Genomic DNA, 18,402 nt, shown 5'->3' with positions numbered 1-18,402 from the left:
ATGGAGAGCTGAAAAGATGCACTAATCCTTTTCCGGCTTCATTTAGTTTTTTTTTTTTAAGATTCAAGTTTTGTAAACTTTTTTGTCATTGCCGTTGTAAACACTTGACATCCCATCAAAATAGGATGAATAACATTGATGTTGAAAATGATAGAAAATAAAAATCTGAACATCATCTAGGACTTAAACAATTCAAAATCAAAATGAAAAGAAAACAAAGGAAATATCAAGTTTAGAGCAGGTTGGATTTGTTAAGCGAAGCAAAAGCAGAGAAAGCCCAAAACACTTTCACATATCTGAAAGAACTCGCAATTGGAACATGTTTTGTCATTATGCTTGTTGACCTAGTATAATTCAAAATTGAAAGCTAAATGTCCGTTGACAAACACAAGTTGATATTAATTCTGGATATTATGAGAGCAGAGATTAAAGCCTAATTTATACTGTATGACAGACAACCCCCGTGAGCCAGATTTATTGACAGTCGGTGACTCAGTTGCCATTAACACCAAGCTTAACACAATGCCCAGAGCCATAGCTTGACTTATACTGTATAAAGTAGGCTTAAGCGATCATGGCATTGCCATGGCAATAATCTTCTCAATAGCTGACTGTACCATACACAGAAACTTAAACTGCGGTGCAAGTGTCACACTATAAAACCATGTACCAGCTATAAGAGAAGACAGGAACTCCAGATTTCCATGAGTGATGGGCAAAGTCAAAGCACATCTCATCAGTACAATCCTCTGCAGGAGGTTGAATAAGTTATACAACAGGTAGTATGCTTTTGTTGTCAAAGATTACAAAGCAAAAAGTGCAACAATGGTGCAGACCATTCTTTATGTTTGGTTAGTTTTGTCTAACAAGAAGACAAATTACACTGAGCTCGGATTGCTAGGAGGACAGTATCAAAAAAAGAAAAGGGACTACAGAAACAAATATAAACATCAAACACCAACGTATATCTCTGAGAAAATTAGTTAAAGCTGCCTTCTTTCTCGAGCCACAAGGCATGGCAAACCTCTCTAAAAAAGGTTCCTGACGTACATTAGTTACCATGACAACAACTTGCAGAGCAGAACATCCTGCACTGGTTGGAAACCATAGAGACGGCTACACGGGTCACACTGCGCCGCACAGCACTGCACACGCTCAGCTTCATCCACACACACTGGCTCAATCACAGAATTCAGATCAACATGGGGCCCGGAAGTAGTCATTATGAGAGGAACAAGTTGGACAACCTTGAGCTTATTAGTCTTCTCACCTTTCTGCTCTGAAACCAGTGTTATCAACTTGCTCCAACAACATCTTTGTCTAAAAGGGGTGACAAAAGCTTTCTTTTATTCTCTATACCAGCGGATATATTGTTACATCCATGCATCATCTCCACAGTGTTGCAAAGACAGGCATCAACTTACAATGCAATTACAATGTTAGCATGTGTTTGTTTGTTTCATTCACTTATGTCCACAATGTTCAGGCTTTGGTGGTGCTTGGTGGAAAGGGGCCTACACTTCTCTGTGCTCCACTCAATATCAAGTTCAAACCACAGGTCTGTGTCTCTCAGCTTCTCTGTGGTAACAGGGTGAGGGAGGGGGGTTGGTGGACAGGGAGAGACCAACTGTGAAATACCTCCTCCTCCCATTCAAAAACTAAGTGGATCCATTTAAAAGCAACATTAAAATGAGAAATAATCAAGTTATGAAAAAAAAAAAACACTGCAAAAAAGGTTACTCTATTTACATACAATGATTTTCTTAAAGACAGAGTATTTCTTTACAGAAATCAAAATTCAAGAAATAGTATCTTTATGATTTTTTATTTTTTACAAGTTCTTCATCTTTCATATCTTCCACTCAGGCATGTTCCAACAGGCTGTGTCCAAGCCTGTCCAACAGGAGTCTATAACCAAGACTTCAGCCTGTCAGAGGCGGCTGCCTTTCTTCCAGCTGGCAGCCAGAGGGCGCTGTTGCACCAAAAGGGACCCCAGCCCCCCCTGTGCTCCCCATACTCAGCACTAGTGAGAGGGGTGGGCAGGCCAGCCTGAGCTCAGGCCCTCCTCTGGGATTGGGGCTCTAGTGGCAGGGCTCAGTCATCGCTGTCCGACAGGGTCTCATACTGCTCCGACAGCAGAGGCTCCCTCTCCCACACTCGCTGCTGGGCTGCTGGGGCGCCCCCTGGTGGAGGCTGCTGGGCCTGTATGGAGGGAGAGGCCATGGAGGTGGGGGGTGTGCTGCTCAACATGCGCATGGTCAGGGGGTTGTAGGGGAACTGCATGGAACCTGGAGACAGGGGGGTGGCAAGAGAAAACAAGGAGGGGAAGCTGGTTAGATGGTTGTAATCTGCACTGAAGAGTAGCGTGTGTTCTGTTCTGACACCCAGGTTAACCTTCCCATCTGAAGTACTGTGTCTGGTTATGTGTTCCGATAAACGCAGCCAGACAAGGCCGAGGGCTGGGTGGTACCTGTGGACGAAGGCCTGTCCTCCCAGGCCCAAGTGGGTGGCTGTCGGTGGTAGTCTCCCTCTGAGTGGACGGACGACACCGATGAGGGACGCTCACCTCCTGCGTACGCCTGGCCCGGGTTTGGGGACTTGGACTTCCGGCTGTTGGCTTTGCCCTGAAGTTTCTGCTTGCCTGTTGGACACACACAAATTACAAAATCACAAGAGGGTCAGAAGGAGTATGTCATCAGACCGATCTGTTTATTGAAAGGCACAGTCTATTACGGCAGCCGTAAGAATAGACACACCCGCTACACGCTGCTACTGCGCTGAATCTTGTTTTGGGAAGTTCTGCTTTCAAAACCTAACCAACTCTAACCCTATCTCTGACCCTAAACCATATATATGGTATTAATGGCTAATATGCTTGAAATTGTTACGTCTGGTCGCCGGAAATATAGTCACTGCCTTATTGAAATCTCTGGACAGTTGCCATCCCTGGGTTTGTTTGGATGAGAACGTGAGTGTTTTTTCCCCTCACCCATGCTAGGCGAGGGGTTGGCCTCCTGCCGGGCCTCGTTGCTGGGGGTGTTATTGCTGGGTGGAGCCCCCCCTCCCTGGTGCTCCTCCTGCCTCTCCTCCAGGTTGCCCATTAGGGCCTTGCGGATGATGTCCTCCAGGCCCAGGTTACTGGCCGGGTCACTGAAAGAGTGGTTCCTGGGGTTGATGCTGCCTAAAAGATACAACAGCACAAGCGAGACCATGAGAGAGAGAGAGAACATGGTGTAGAAGTGGTCACTGACCCACATCGAAATCTGACCCCTGCGGACGAGTCCCAGGAACTTACTTGAGGTGGTCACAGCGGGTAAGTTGAAGATCTCTGTGCCTGGTTGTGCATTCCCTGAGGGGAGATAATCAGCTCGTTTAGAAAAATGAAATGTCTCACTGCAAGCTAAAAATGGCTAGACGGCATTACAAAAAAAAGTATAGAGTATGCCTCTCGTGTATTCAGACCAATCCTACAGATAAAACATTGGCGAAAGCACAGGACTAAACAAAACTGTCGGGATGCACAAAATCTGACTCGGGCATGCACGCTTATAAGTTAAGGAAGATAAGACACCCACTTACCAACATCAGAATCACCAGAGGAGTTCAACTTACGAAATATCTCCTGCTTCTTGGATTTCACCATAGGGGATGTGTTCTCCAGCTTGGTGAAGAAGGAGGGCAGGTAGCTGACACTCCCTGGGGAGCGAGAGTCACCCCTGTAACCAGAGAAAGGCCATGGGGTTTAAGAGTCAGGCATTACAGGGCTGAGAAGGGAGTAGGCGTGCTGCTGGCGCCATTCCACTCCGTTTCCACTCCACTGGACATGCCAAGCGGTTCACAGCAGGCTCATTCTGCCCACTGGGCAACTGTGTTCACCAGTGCCAGGCAAAGATATCAACACTTGCATATGATACACTGTCGTGTCTCTCAAAATGTTCACAAGCAACCCGAACCACTCAAGGCCTCAGACTAGCATACATTTCAAACTAGCCATGTGAGGATACGGAAGCCCAAGCAGTAATAAGCACTGTACCTCATCTCTGGGTTGTCAGCCTCTCGTCTCTGGGGCTGGGGGGCACTGGTCTCCTGTTTGTCCATGCCTGGGTAGCTCTGCGGAGGGGAGATGGGCTCATAGCTCTCCAACGGCCTGCCTCCTCGCTCTGGGGATTTACCAGGCCTGGGGGAGAAGGTGGAGGAACCGTGAGAATCTGATGGACAGGACGAGGGTAGGACATCAGTCCAGAGGGAGGTGCTGGGCTTACCTGGCCCGCGGCTTGTCCGGGCCGTTTTCTGGGGACACTCTGCTGGGGGGTCTCTGGTGGTGAGGGGCCTGGGCCTGGTTCTCTGGGCTGTAGCGGCTGGGAACCTTGGCGCGGCCGGAGCTGGAGACCGGCAGCACTGCGCTCTGGAATGTGGTGGTAGCAGAGGAGGAGACGGCGGAGGACGAAGGAGGGTCCTGGTTCCTGGCGAAGTCTTGGGTTATTATATGCTGTGGGACAGAAAGGAGACGACGGGAGGGGACTGTCAATGGAGGCAGCAGTGGACATCAGCCAGTCGTCTTAAGGTCTTTTACGGTGGTAAATGAACAGAGCGCTTCAGGGGGCTTCATCTGAACACCATGCGCCGACTTACGGAGATGTGGTCGGCCAGCGTCATGACGCGGTGGGTCTTGGGGACCTGGGAGTATGCGTCGGCCTGGGAGGAGGTGGGCTGCTGGGGGCTGGGCTGCGGTGGCTCCCCCGGTGGGCGGTACCGGCTCATGTCAAAGGCACGCATGCCAGCTGCTAGGGATAATCCACAGACAGACAGACAGCGTTGATTGAATGAACTAAGGGGTGGGGGGAGGGGAGGGGGGTTGAGGACTGGTGACCTGAGCTGGGGAGGGAGGGGAGGGGAATACTTTATGCTGTATGCCAACAACAGCTGATCTACATTTTCCTCCATGCTGACAGTAATAGATATGGAGCCGTAGGATCATTCAGACGCTGGTGTGTTTTCCTCCATATTGACACAAGGCAGATTTATTGCTGCATCCACCTGCGTTGCATCACGCTGTTGGGAGCTGAACCGGTTCTAACTCGCATCTGAAGTCACCAGAGTGCAAAGTGACTTCTTCAGACATGTACATTGGACATATTGGACAATAAATAGAATCTTGCATAACAGAAAAGCATTTCCTTATTGAGCTAAGAGAGCTTGATGGGAATCTCCAGGTCAAATCTCCAAATCATGGAGGTGTGTAACTTTAATTGAAAACGGGCCCTGATCAATCAATTGATACAAAATATGTATGAATTCATACCAAAAAAAATAACGCTCTTCTCTTCGTAAGAGGGAAGAGAAAGTCCACCGACCTGCTGCTTGTGTCTGTCTGTCGTCCTGCTTGTCCTGCTGGGGCTGGGCTGGGGAGCTGGCAGGGCTGATCACTTCGATGGCTCCTCCACTGGGATTCTCATAGCGGCTGGATGACACTGCGTGGATGAGGACAGAGGACCCATACAGGGTTGGTCAAAGAGCTCTCACATGGAGGGGTTAGGCTTGGCCTTTTTAGAAAGTGTGGTTGCTCTGCCTGTGCCCCACCCAGTGGTCCCTCTGTGTGTGTGTGTGTGTGTGTGTGTGTCTGCAGTGACTTACAGCTGCTGGAGGAGTCGGAGCTCTGAGAGCCCCTCTCGCGCGCATCCTTGTCTGAGGCAATCTGGCGCGTGATGATGACGTCGATGAAGTTGGCGGCGGTGATGGTGGTCTTTCCGCGGGTACGCAGCTCCTCCTCGATCCGGGACTTGGTGGCGGAACCCTTGTCCTTTAGCCCCGCCCCCTCTGCGTAGCCCGGGTGAGGCTTGCCCCCCGGCAGGGACATGGCGCTGTAGGGGGACTGCATGGAGCGCCGATCCACCTCCTGCTGCTGCTCGCCGAGGGCGGCCGCCCGCCGGGCCGAGGATGAGGAGGAAGAGGACATGTCGTCCTCGCGGTCGTGCTTGACCTCCTTGGCTTTGGCAACGTCCATCTGGGGGGCGGAGGCGGCGATGTCCACCAGAGCCGCCAGGGCGTCGGCTGCCGTGCTGTAGCGAGAGCCAGCCTGGGCCGCCGCTGCCGCCGCCGCTGCAGCCGGGGGCCTGGAGACGCACGGCCAGGGAAGGGTTAAGCCTAATTTATGCTTCTTGAAAAGTGTTGCATGTTGCATTTATGCTTCGGGCGACACTTTGCGTCATCTCTATGGAAACAATCAGCCACACGCTTGTCATTCTGTTGCGCGTTTGTTGTCATTCTGAGAGAAGTGGCTTTCTGAGGGAAAGAGTTTAATCTGAGGTAAAGAGGTTGTTCAGAGAGCGGTTTCATTGTGGTTTGTTTTCATTCTGATCGGGAAAGATTCCCTTCCACGAATTCCACAGTACTTGGGCATATGTGAAGGGGCAGGGATGAATTGTATAGGTGGGGATATCTCCTCACAAGCTCGGAGAGACGTTCCTCTACTCCATGACAGCCTAACGTCAAATGACAGCCAAAACTAAAACAAGGCTGCGGAACAAGCATATCCATGGCAACGCATGAGCCTTCTATCTAGCTATCCAATCACACTTGAGCGACAATTTGTGACAGACTCAGCGACATTAGAAAAAAAAATTGGTGCGCGACAGCCCTCGGCGACACTTTTTTTCCACAAAAAGTGTCGCCCATGACGTCGAAAGTGTCGAGCGACGGTTTTAAAAGTGTCGAGCGACAAAGCATAAATTGGGCTTTAACGTCAGGAGGACAGGTCTGAGCGCTTGATACAGCTGTTACATTTGGGTTCTGCCATGTTCACTATACATGCTGCTTTGTAGCGGTAAAAACAATGGCCGGCAGAGGTGTTAACTGAAACGGCTGAGGTTAATCTCATGCCTGGCCCACGCACAAGAACGCAGGCTCAGATCTAGAGTGTGTACGTGCGCTGAGGTCCAGTGTGTGTACGTGCGGGTGAGGTCCAGTGTGTGTACGTGCGGGTGAGGTCCAGTGTGTGTACGTGCGGGTGAGGTCTAGTGTGTGTACATGCGGGTGAGGTCCAGTGTGTGTACATGCGGGTGAGGTCCAGTGTGTGTACTGTACGTGGGGGTGAGGTCCAGTGTGTGTACGTGCGGTCCGGAGTGTGTAGGTGAGGCGCGTGCTCAGACTCACATGAGGGAGGTGATGACGCTCTTGCTGTTGGTTCCCTGGAATATGCTGGGCCGCTGCTGGACCACGCCCTCCGGGGTCCGCACCGAGGGGGACGGTGAGCGCAGGTAACCACGGCTGCCAGGCCTGCCTGGCTGCTCAGCACCTGGGCAACACGCAACACACACACACACACGCACACACACGCGCACACACGCGCACACACACACACACACACGCGCACACACACACGCACACACACGCACACACACGCACACACGCACACACACGCACACACAAACACACACAAACACACGGTTAAGTACAGTTACCCTATGCGAGATTCAAGAGAAGATTCAGAGCTCCCGATCTCCTGTAAAGCCACACAGGCCATCTCACCCCCGCGCATGTAGTCGTTGGCCGCCGCCACCGCCCGCTCGCGCTCTCGTTCTCTGTGCTCGCGCTCCCGCTCTCTCTCCCTCTCCCTGTGCTCCCTCTCTCTCTCCTTTTCCCTCTCTTTCTCCCGCTCGCGATGCTCCCGGTCTCGCTCCCTCTCGCGCTCCCTCTCGCGCTCCCTCTCCATGGTGGCCGCCGTGGCCGCCAGGTGGGCTTGGTGGCCTGCGGGCAGAGGACAAGACAAGACAAGACACACGGGTTCACACACCGCCTTCACTCAGAGACTCTGCAGGAGGGCTGGGAGTATGAGGGGAGGGCCGGGCCTCCTGAACAACACTGCCGTGGGAGTGACTGGAGGGTCTGAGGAAGAACTGGCTCTGGCTAGACTTCACCGATATTAGGCAACTCTCTCTGGAGTCTCTGCCTGCTACGGCTGCTACTTCGAATGGAGCCAGGACTGAAGACGAACCGCGGCCATTTTTCTGATCGATCCTTCCCTCCAGTTTTTGGGAAGAGGGCGAGATTTTGCATTCGATTAGATTGTGTGTGCGCGGCAGGAGCTGGCGTCTCCGGGCACCCAGGGGGGTGCGGGGCAGTGTGCTCGGGGTGGCTGTGAGGAGACACCAGGGACTCGGGGAGGAAGAGGAGGGAACGGGAGGGGGGGGGTCCTCACCTGGAGATATGGAGGCTGGGTTGAAAGCCCTAGGAGGGAAAGGGGTCTGAGCTCCTGGGATGTAGGTGAGGCGGTCCAAAGTGGGAGTACCTGTTCCCCCAGGGTGAGGCAACAGGATAGTTGGAGGCATCTGGGCTAGATCAATAATCCCTTTTACAGACAGAAGCAAAGGGCCAACGGTGAACAACAAGAACCAGATCCATCAATTGATGAGTATGAACACCGTATGTAACGCTTTTACCCACCACCTTCCTGTTAGAGCTCCCAACTACAGGGTTGTAGGTAAACAACAGGGCTGCATTGCAAATGGAGGAGTGGTCGCCTTGTAAGAGGCAACCACTGAGTAAAAGAGACGTCAAATTTTCTATACCCAATTCATGAATTGAGTACGGGCCGAATCAGCTGCAGCCCCCGAAACTATAAAGCAATTTGTCAGGGTCATTTGCTTCTGGGCGTCTGGAAAAGGTAGCCGCCAATTCATACGCACACACACCGCCTGCCCGCGGCCTCTCCCTGCCCTGCCCCGCCCCTCGCGGGGACAGAGAGGGTGGGCCGGGCCCGGCAGAGCCCCCTACCTCGAGCTCCGGGAGGGTACGGGATGGCGATCTGCTGCTGCTCCCGTGGCGACAGGCCCCGGGCGACGTCGGCCCTTGGGATGACCTGCATCTGCTGGGAGGTGATGTAGTCGTTGAGGATGGTCTGCCGCGTGTTCTCCATGGTGTACAGCTGGTAGGTGTTGTGGTAGCCGGTCGGCGACGGCTGCCGGGGGAACATGTAGGCCGCCGCCGCTGAGGAGAGGAGAGGGGGAGACGGGAGGGGGAGAGGAGAAGAGGATGAGGGGCCAGGGACCGTCAAAAACACATGAACAGAAGGATCACAGATACCAATCTCCCCCTGGCTGACGTCAATGGTGCGGACAGAGACCAGACATGTATTGCCTGTGAATGAGGGCGCCGGAGCTCCCCTTCGGGCAGTGTTCCAGGAACTGCCGGTCTAGGCGTCCTACCTGGATCTATGACCCTGTGGAAGGCGAGCGCAGCGGGGTCCAGGTGGGGGGGCAGGTGGGCTCGGTACACCTCTCCGGGGACCACAGGCCTGTGGTGGGGGTCGAAGGGGCTGTGGGAGGCCATGGGGTCGCCCGACAACACCGGGGACTTGGCCGGGACGTTGTCTCTGTGAGTGGGGGTCATGGCACTCTTCCTGTCATGAGCGGGCTTCCCGGAGCTTATGCATCCTTCATAGGGGAGGAGAATGCCTTTCATCAATACAGGATTATAACAATAATATTGCAACATATGCTTGTATCTGTTACATCCATCTAGAGTGCAGTCTTAATGCCCGTTAGTGAGACGTACCCTCCTGGGTGCGTCCCAGCATGGGGGAGCCTCTGGGCATGGGTGTGCCGGTGCTGTAGTTGACCGGGGTCCTGCGGGCATTGGCGTCCTCGTACATGCCCGGGCTGAGCTGGGATTTGCCGGCCTCCTGGTGGGTGGAGCGGAGGACGGAGGTGGCGGAGTTGACCACGGAGGTGTGACGCACCAGGCCCTCCTCGTACTTGGCCCGCTCCATGGACTCCAGCGGGGACATTGAGTGGGGCAGCTTGACGCCACCGGGGCTGGTGATCAGGGACTTGACGTTGTGTTTGATGGCAGACTGGCTGAGAGAGTGACCCTGTCAGAGAGAGAGAGAGAGGGGGGGGGGGGAGAGAAAGAGAGAGAGAGAGAGAGAAAGAGAGAAAGAGAGAGAGAGAGAGAGAGAGAGAGAGAGAGAGGGAGGAGAGGAGCTTTAATGTCTGACCTGTCGACTACCCCAGTACACAGACAGACGCAAACATGCACAACACCCATACTATACAACCATACTATACACCCAGGGGTGAAAATTAACTTTTTGGCTCACGGTGAGTCATCTGCCAAGGGGACTGTAGATTAAAAAAATCTACCGGCCAAGTATATATATTTTTCAGATAGCCTTCCCAAATCTAGTCGCCAATTGGAAATTTTACCTGCATTTGGCCGGTGGCAGGTGTTAATTTTCAGCCCTGTATACACCCATACTATACACGCGCCCACTGCCGCTCACCTGGGAGATGGCGCCCTCCATGGCAGCGCGGCGGTTGTCGGCCATGTCGGGGGTCTTGCGGCTGTCCTGGCCGGGCTGGTCCTGGCGGGGGATCTCGTGAATGGAACGGCCCATCTCCTTGATGGTGTTCACTCCCTCGTAGGGCTTGCCCTTGCCAATACCCCCCTCAAAAGAGTGGATGGGAGGGCTCTCCCGTTTTATCTGCTTCCCGTATTTCATCTCCTCGTAGGCGTCTGCGGAGCTTCTTGGTGTCCCTGGAGTCCAAAACACATGAGAGCTTTTCAAATTTGACTTCACTCTGACTGAAGAACGCAAAATGCATACGGTCTGTAACTCTGTAACCAAAGTGTGTGTTGGCACTTGTACGCTTGCCAACAGTATTCATTACCTTGCATGATAGATCCAGTCATCATAGGTCTTTCCTTAGAATCCCCATGGGGACTGTCCCTGGGCAACGCTCTGCTTATCAACCCTGAGAAATGCACACAGTCACTCTCCTGAAACTACATACAGTACACACACAGTGAGACCCTCTTAATACACACACAGGAACTTACCCTCGAACGGGGCTCCCTCGCGCCCTGGGTGTCCTCTGGCCATGGGCACCTCCATCATGTCGTAGGTGCGTTTGAGCTCGTGGACGGTTCTGGGGCTGCGCGTGGCCTCTCTGGGGTTCTTAATAGCTGTGGAGACAGGAACCATGTCGTCAGTCATCTATTATTATCCAAGTGGTAGTTCTGGACTCGCAACCCGACTGGTTGAGGGGATCACTCTACCTGTGTGCTATATAATGTTCATTGTGGTAGAGCTGGTGATTTGGAGCTCAAAGGAGATAAAGCTATCTGTTAGTGAAAGTAAATCTCCCAGTGGTCTTAGCCTCACTATGGGCATACCGTCATAGGAAACGATGTGACCGCTCTTGCCCTCGTAGATGACGTGTCCCTTGGCCTTGTCCGGGCTGTTCAGGTCCTCCGTGGCCAGCTTGGTGATGGTGCCCTTCAGGAGGTCAGCCGCGATGCTGGACTGGGGCAGGGCCGGCGTGCCCTGAGAGACGAGACGGGGAGCGCAGAGAGAGATCAGCGCTCGGCGTGCTTCTCCCTAAATCCAACTTCCAACATTGTTCAATAGGCAGCAATGGAGGGGGTATTTGAGCATACAGAAAGCAGCTCCATGTCCTACCTGAGTGATCGATCCTCTGAAGCTCGGCAGCCCCTCTGCTCCCACCTTGGCTGGGTTGCCACGAGAGATACTCCCCTCCTGCATTGGGCCTCCTGGAGGGGGGAGGTGGTGAGGGGCAGGGGTAGTTTAGTATGTGCGTGTCTGGTGTGCGTTACATATCGGGCCAGAGCGAGTCAAGGTGAGAACCAGGCAGGAGACGGCGATGACATGGGGCTGTGGTGTGGAAACCTCAAGAAGAGGTCAGTTGTGGGGAGAGTGTGCGAGGACACTTTTGAACTGGGCTGGCTGGAGGCTCTCGCTCTGCTTCCCTCACCAGCATGCCACATTCTGACACGTCTGAGCAAACAGGGTATGGAGGCCACGCTCCTCTACTCCCCTCTCTCTTCGCTATGAGGGCCTCTGGGTATTCAGCACTGGTATAACCTCTCTTTGGGGGATTGTGTGTTGGGGGGGGGGGGGCTGGGAGTGAGACGGGACACCCACCTCTGACGACACCCTCATACTGCGTCCTGGAGAGAAGGCCCTCGGCCTGGGCACTACGCGGGGAGCACTCCTCCTGCTTTATGTACGAGACTGGGGACAAGAGAGGGATGGAAAGGGGGGAATCAGGGTGGGAGAGCGGTAATATGAAACGTCGGTGACTGGTCGGATTTAATCCGGAAGTTGGATTAAATGTTGACGGCGTGTCTCTCAAGCAGGTATGTGGTGATGGCAGATGGAGCGTGTGTGACCAGACGGAGCCGTCTTACCGGGCTTGGTGAGGTCCTGCTGCCTGGGCAGGCCCAGAGAGATGGAGCCCACGGAGCTCTTAGTCCCCTCGGGCCCATAGACAGCGTGGGATGGCAGGTAGGTGCCAGGAGTTCCCTGAAATAGCAGGAACACACAATAGAGCAGTTGGAAAATACATCGGAGGGCGAGTGCACTGTACAGAGGTGTGAGAAACTGCTAGGAGATAATTACTTTAAAAGGGAACGAAGCAATACGATTGACATCATAATCAAACTGAAATTGCAGCGCCTGATCGCGACTGATCTTTCACCTAAAGCCCCAGACAATGGTTCTTTATTTTAGTCTAATGTTGCCTACAGGAGGAGTGGTTTTCTTATTGCCTCAGCATCTATGGTGTCTCACAAACTGTGACCGACCGACTATTCCAGACTATTCCGTGCCACACGCGGTCCACTACCGTCGGTCCACTTCTGTGTTTGGCAGGACCGTTAGGTTGGCGTGTCCTGGCCTTCCTAGCGAATGGTTTGAGTGGGTGTCTTACCTGGGAGATGGAGCCCCCCTGGATGAAGGACGGCTTGTCTGTGGGCTTGGAGGTTGGAATGAGCGGAGGAGGAGATGGAATGTTGGCGGGTCGGCTGTGTCTGGAGAACGTCACGCGGACCCCTTCCGGCAGGCCCTGCACCACCTGGTGGGGATTAGGGTGGAGCACTGCAGAGGGAAGGACAAACCCACATAATATGACACCAGAGAATTAATTTGGCTTCTTGCCGATCCTCAGCGCCAAAATTGAAAGCTCACGTCGGATTAACAGGGTCAATGCGAAGGCATGGAGGTGTCCTCTACACCAAAAAGAAAATATCACGAATCAGTGTCCTGGGTGAATATATAACTCTGGGTCAGTAACCAGGCCGTTTCCTGTTGTTCATTAAAATTAAAATAAACCCAGTCTTCTGTCCAATACGGCTGCTCTAACCAACACACGGCGGTTCCTCTCAACCTGACTCACACCACATCATAAGTGCATGATTAAATACCGAGTGTCGGCGTCAGGCAGAAGTAAAAAGTGAAGTCCGCAAGTGAGCCCAGTTAAAAGGCTGGCCAGGCCCTAAGGTAATCTCCCTAGTATGGCCCAGTCTGCTGTCTGTCAGCAGGGGGGGAGGGAGACGGCTGAATAAATGGGATTACAACTCAGACATGGTGTCCTGCCAGGAAGAAGTATCCCTGCATTTAACGATATCAAAATATGCAAAATGGGTTTGTGAGAGTTCCCACAGGAGAGCTAGATGTCAGCATCCTGCTAGCCTCACACGCCAGGAGAGATAAGAAAAGCAGCCAGCCTCTTCCATGACAGAATCCAGATGCACCCTGGTTGCGTGGAGACTGTGTGAAACATATTAACATCCATTCATCATAGGACAGAGGGTCGAAAGGCCAGTTTCCAGGCCACTACAGAGCTCAAGGCCGCTAAAGAGCTTCCCAAATATAATCGAGTGACAGTAGGAAGAAAAAAAAGAGAGAAAAAACATAAGCGACCAATGAAAAGTATGAGTAGCAAATATCCATTCCACAAACCAGTAACAAACCAATGTTAGACCACATTGTTAAAGCCAAACCAACGACCAAACTTAAAATCAAATCAAATTGTGTTTCATTTCAACACAGGAAGACAACAAAACTCTAAATGAAACACCCAAAAACAGCACCCAGACTTTGAATTTAGAGAGGGTCAGAAATTCCAGCAAAGAAGGCGTTAGGCGAGGGGAAGGAGGGTGAGTGAGAGGGGGCGAAGCTTGCTGGGGCAGACACGGACAGAGGTGCTGGTTTTTGGGACGGGGATTACTGTAGCTACCTGGAGGCACACTGTAGCGGGAGGCGTTGGCAGAGTTGGAGTCAGGAGAGGCCCTGCTCAGCTCCCTGGGGGAGAGCCTGAAGGGGGAGCCTGGCCGGCCGGCCTGGGCCTCCTGGTCCAAGGCCAGCTTCATGTCATAAGGCATGTAGGGGAAGGGCTTACCTGCAGCACACAGGAGGACACACGTATGAGAACATGCACGGGGGGGGGTGGGGTCACACATAGACATAGAGGGGAACATGAACATGCACAGGTGAGAATCGAACACGGGGATGCCTCTGAGCTGCTTAACCACCGACACCCCGCCGGGACAAGAGGCCTCAGCGGCGCATCTGCCTGCTGGTCGTCTGTCGTCCGTCATTCACACGGCTCCGACAAAAGGCGCTAAAAGCACTGGGTGTCTCGTCAAGCACTTCCCCATCACACGATACACTCAGACGCCGTGCCAAAGTGCCCTTAGAGACGAAGGAACTGTTCCGTCCAAGCTCCTCGAGCCCGTCAGCCCCAAGGGGCGGAGTGTGTCCTGCTCTGACCACAGGTCACTCCTTTCGGAAAAATCACATACGAGAACCCTCTCCGTCCTCAAGAGGCGCTTCAGCGAGCCTTCAGCTCAGCGTTCACATCGCAGCGGGTTTAGAACCGGGTCAGCTAACATCTCTGGACTCTCCTGTTTTGTGTCTTTGACATCGAATGAAAACGAAAGCAACTGAAAAATGTATTGTGTGTTGCCTGGGAGACTCTGGTATAGTCTGTGTGTGTGTGTGTGTGTGTGTGTGTGTGTGTGTGTGTGCGGTGTTCTTACCCTCCCTGTCAAGCACAGTAGGGCTGCGGATGTTAAAGCGTGTGTGTGTGTGTGTGTGTGTGCGGTGTTCTTACCCTCCCTGTCCAGCACAGTGGGGCTGCGGGTGTTAAAGCGTGTGTGTGTGTGTGTGTGTGTGTGGTGTTCTTACCCTCCCTGTCCAGCACAGTGGGGCTGCGGGTGTTAAAGCGTGTGTGTGTGTGTGTGTGTGTGTGTGTGTGTGTGTGTGGTGTTCTTACCCTCCCTGTCCAGCACAGTGGGGCTGCGGGTGTGTGTGCGTGCGTGTGTGTGTGTGTGTGTGTGTGTGTGTGTGCGGTGTTCTTACCCTCCCTGTCCAGCACAGTGGGGCTGCGGGTGTTAAAGCGGAGTCTCCGCTCAGCGTCTCCCTGGTCCTGCCTCAGTTTGTCTTCCTGGTGGGCCGACTCATGTACAGCCTTGATCTGGTGCTGGAACATGGCATAGCCACTGAGGGGGGCACCCATGGGCACTCCACCCTGACCAAAAGGTCCTGGCACCTACAGGTGGGGGGGGGATCCAAGGTGAGGTTGACTGCCTGAGGTTGACACAAACTCTTATGTGATTGCCCTTCTATGAGCACGGATGTACACTTTGATTGACTTCAGGGTCAGAATAAAGAAGTAATATTCTGTGCATGTCTTTAAGCCATCCCCAGAGAGAAGAGAAATCATAACGTTGGTGAGAGGAAAATACTTGAGCCATACATTTTATAAAAAACAAGACAAAAGAAAAACGAAATTAATCTATAATTTCTGGCATGCCAATTAGGGCCTCAAACTGGTGCTCAAGTTAGTATTATTTCTTTTAATTTATTTTAATAAACACACGAGAGGCCATTGGAAGGAACGAAGATAGAACAGCGCCAGCACATGATATAATTACAGAACCCCCCAAAAAACAACACACATACAATCTGTAATGCTGACACATCAGAAATCAACATCTTGAATGACAGAATGATTGGCAGGTAAATCAACTGATTGAACGAAATAGATTTCACAGGCTTTGGAAATGTACGGGCATGGACTCACTTGACGGGGAGGTTGGTCTAAATAAGACATGCTTTCACCCTGCTGCCTGCCTCCGTGCTTCTCCGAATGGGCATATCTGATAGAAAAGTGTGGGTTGCTATAGTGACTGACCATGGGCGGGATGGCAGCGGCGCGCTGCTGCAGCTGCTGCATGTTGAGGTGGGCCTGCTTGGACACCAGCACTGAGCCGGGAGGGCTGAGCAGCGAAGGCTTGTCCATAGAGAACATCCTGGTATTGAGGAAGGGGGGGGGGGGAGACAGGGAATATGAGTCTCACTCATCACAGAGAGCCATACAAAACATGGATGAAGGCTACTGGGGATCTTCAGTCCGATGTGTGAGTGTTCGGTCACGAGACTTCACTCCTAAGCTAACTTTAATAAATAAATGTGCAGTAGTGATGGGCGATGAGACCGATTCCACCCACCTCTGTCTCTCGGGCTCAGCGTCTCCGTCTTCGTCCGCGCTGCAGGTGGCGCTAGAGTCGTTGTCCGAGTGTTGCTCCCTCTGCCGGTCGCCGTGTTCTCCCTTGTCCCCCTTCTCCTTGGCCTCGGGCTCCACCTTCACCTGCACCTCCCCAGAGGGCATCATGTCCACGTCCTGGGGCTCGCTCTTGGGGTGCACCTGGCCCTCATAGGCCGCCCGGGCCCTCTCTCTCTCCTCCTGGGAGCCGGGCTCCATCCCGCCCTCCGGGCTCTTCTCCAGCTTGACCCTCAGCTCCCCGTAGGGAGGCTCCTGGCCCTTCCCGTCGCCGGCCTGGCCCTTGTCCTGCTCGGAGCGCTGCCCCTCCGCCGTTCCCCCGCCGCCCTCGGCCCTCTGCGGGTCCCCGGCCTTGGAGTGGTCCGCCTGGGACGGGGAGGGGGCGCTCTCCGTGTCAGAGCTGTTGTCACCGCCTGAGGACACAGGAGAGGACACCAGTGAGCTCCCATGCCGTCGCACACCACAGAACACTAGGGACATCTGCGAATGGTGATCAAAAGCCTTCAGGATGCGCCGGGACCCAGGACAAAAACCCACTCCTCTCTTATAATCCATATAAGTTATAGAACAGATGGAACACCGTCCACAATGGTTGCCATCGAGAAACAACCAGAACTGTAATAATGAAAACAAAACAGGTAATCTGATCTAGCGGAATTTGATAACCGAGATAAAACCAAGGGCAAGGGTTACAAAAAACAAATCTCAAAACATGCCTGAATGACTAATCCTCTGACAAGAGGCCCCTGACAGAAATACGTTCCTTTGAGCATCCCCTGGTCTGCCTGCACACTAAGACCTTGGAACAGTTTGGGTTTCCTTGAGAGGCTAAGAAAAAAGAAAAGAAGTGTGACCTCCCTCACTCACTAGACACAACTATAATGTCATCTGGAACCATCTCAATCTGATGTGACTGACCTCCAAATGGTGACGACCAGCTCGCTGGCAAAACACGACGAGATAAGCAGCAGCACCGCCTCCACCTCAACCCCCCCCCCCCCTTCCCCCAGCAGAAGTCATCCGCACTCTGCCTGCCCTGCTCTCCCTCCCTCCCTCCCTCCCTCGGCCACCTGCCTCTGAGGATCATGTTGCGCGGCCAAGGTGTCCTCAAGAGCAGGTTGGGTTGCCAGGGTTGGGAGAGGCCTCTCCGCCTCCTCCCGGCCAGGGCAGGGCCAAGGCCAAAACACTTTGCTTTACTACCTCAGCAGAGCCAGGGCCAGGAGGGAACAAGGGCTCCGTGGCAAGAGAAAAAAAGAGAGAGAGAGAGAGAGAGAGACTGGGCAGAGAGAGGAATGGGGGGGGGGAGAGAGAGACGGAGAGACACAGGGCAGAGTGAGAGAGAGACACACACACACACAGGGCGGAGAGACAGACAGGGAGACAGACAAGGCAGAGAGAGACAGACAGGGCAGAGAGAGACAGACAGGGCAGAGAGAGACAGACAGACAGGGCAGAGAGACAGAGAGGGCAGAGAGAGAGAGACAAGGCAGAGAGAAAGAGAAAGACAGACAAGGCAGAGAGAAAGACAGACGAGGCAGAGAGAGACAGACAGGGCAGAGAGAGAGGGAGAGACTGACAGGGCAGAGAGAGAGAGACAGACAGGGCAGGGAGAGAGACAGACAGGATGGGGAGAAAGACAGCCAGAGAGACAGACAGGGCAGAGAGAGAGAAACAGAGAGAGCCTGCGAGGGTTGAGTAGAGAGAGGGCTCGGCAAACAGTTTTGTGATCTATTCAACCCCAGATAAAGGCCTACCCTCACAACAAGAGAATTCATGTCGCCACTCTGGGCCAGGCTAAAATGGAATGGACCAGATAAATCTGGACTCATCAACCTACCCCTGTGCATGGAAGAGCAGGACATTTGAATATTCAAAGCAAAGCAGGCCCTTTCTGCCATGTTATGACAGACGAAACGGGCATTTTAGGACATTTGAGGGGTGTGTGGTTACAGAGACAGGAGAGGGGGAGAGGAGACAGTGAGGGGAGAGAGTGAAGAGAGAGAGAGGGACAGGAGTGGCCCGCTGGATCAAACGAGTG

General features: G+C 53.2%; 1 protein-coding gene across 8 annotated transcripts in view; it reads right to left on the bottom strand.

Moving 5' to 3' along the window:
• ncor1 (nuclear receptor corepressor 1) overlaps window positions 1-18,402 on the bottom strand; it is a 49,489-nt gene continuing 31,087 nt past the window's right edge. For 2 of the 8 annotated variants that reach the window (XM_084449756.1, XM_084449758.1), the window contains exons 20-47: window positions 16,312-16,777; window positions 15,885-16,113; window positions 15,161-15,350; window positions 14,037-14,198; window positions 12,729-12,895; window positions 12,208-12,322; window positions 11,942-12,031; window positions 11,459-11,550; window positions 11,173-11,323; window positions 10,837-10,962; window positions 10,668-10,751; window positions 10,280-10,533; window positions 9,553-9,868; window positions 9,204-9,431; window positions 8,773-8,985; window positions 8,198-8,347; window positions 7,528-7,746; window positions 7,153-7,294; window positions 5,635-6,113; window positions 5,355-5,471; window positions 4,633-4,784; window positions 4,263-4,489; window positions 4,034-4,177; window positions 3,580-3,716; window positions 3,296-3,349; window positions 2,990-3,181; window positions 2,471-2,641; window positions 1-2,288 (exon numbers count right to left, since the gene is read on the bottom strand). In XM_084449756.1, the coding sequence (XP_084305882.1) occupies window positions 2,095-2,288; window positions 2,471-2,641; window positions 2,990-3,181; window positions 3,296-3,349; window positions 3,580-3,716; window positions 4,034-4,177; window positions 4,263-4,489; window positions 4,633-4,784; window positions 5,355-5,471; window positions 5,635-6,113; window positions 7,153-7,294; window positions 7,528-7,746; window positions 8,198-8,347; window positions 8,773-8,985; window positions 9,204-9,431; window positions 9,553-9,868; window positions 10,280-10,533; window positions 10,668-10,751; window positions 10,837-10,962; window positions 11,173-11,323; window positions 11,459-11,550; window positions 11,942-12,031; window positions 12,208-12,322; window positions 12,729-12,895; window positions 14,037-14,198; window positions 15,161-15,350; window positions 15,885-16,113; window positions 16,312-16,777 (5,261 nt within the window). In that variant the 3' untranslated portion in view covers window positions 1-2,094. The remainder of the gene's footprint in view (window positions 2,289-2,470; window positions 2,642-2,989; window positions 3,182-3,295; window positions 3,350-3,579; window positions 3,717-4,033; window positions 4,178-4,262; window positions 4,490-4,632; window positions 4,785-5,354; window positions 5,472-5,634; window positions 6,114-7,152; window positions 7,295-7,527; window positions 7,747-8,197; window positions 8,348-8,772; window positions 8,986-9,203; window positions 9,432-9,552; window positions 9,869-10,279; window positions 10,534-10,667; window positions 10,752-10,836; window positions 10,963-11,172; window positions 11,324-11,458; window positions 11,551-11,941; window positions 12,032-12,207; window positions 12,323-12,728; window positions 12,896-14,036; window positions 14,199-15,160; window positions 15,351-15,884; window positions 16,114-16,311; window positions 16,778-18,402) is intronic. The other 6 variants (XM_084449760.1, XM_084449761.1, XM_084449762.1 and 3 more) reach the window with 4 other exon arrangements.

This window comes from Borostomias antarcticus (genome assembly GCF_949987555.1).
Source record: "Borostomias antarcticus genome assembly, chromosome: 15".
Lineage (NCBI taxonomy): Eukaryota > Metazoa > Chordata > Actinopteri > Stomiiformes > Stomiidae > Borostomias > Borostomias antarcticus.
This window is presented reverse-complemented; position numbering and strand designations above follow the sequence as displayed.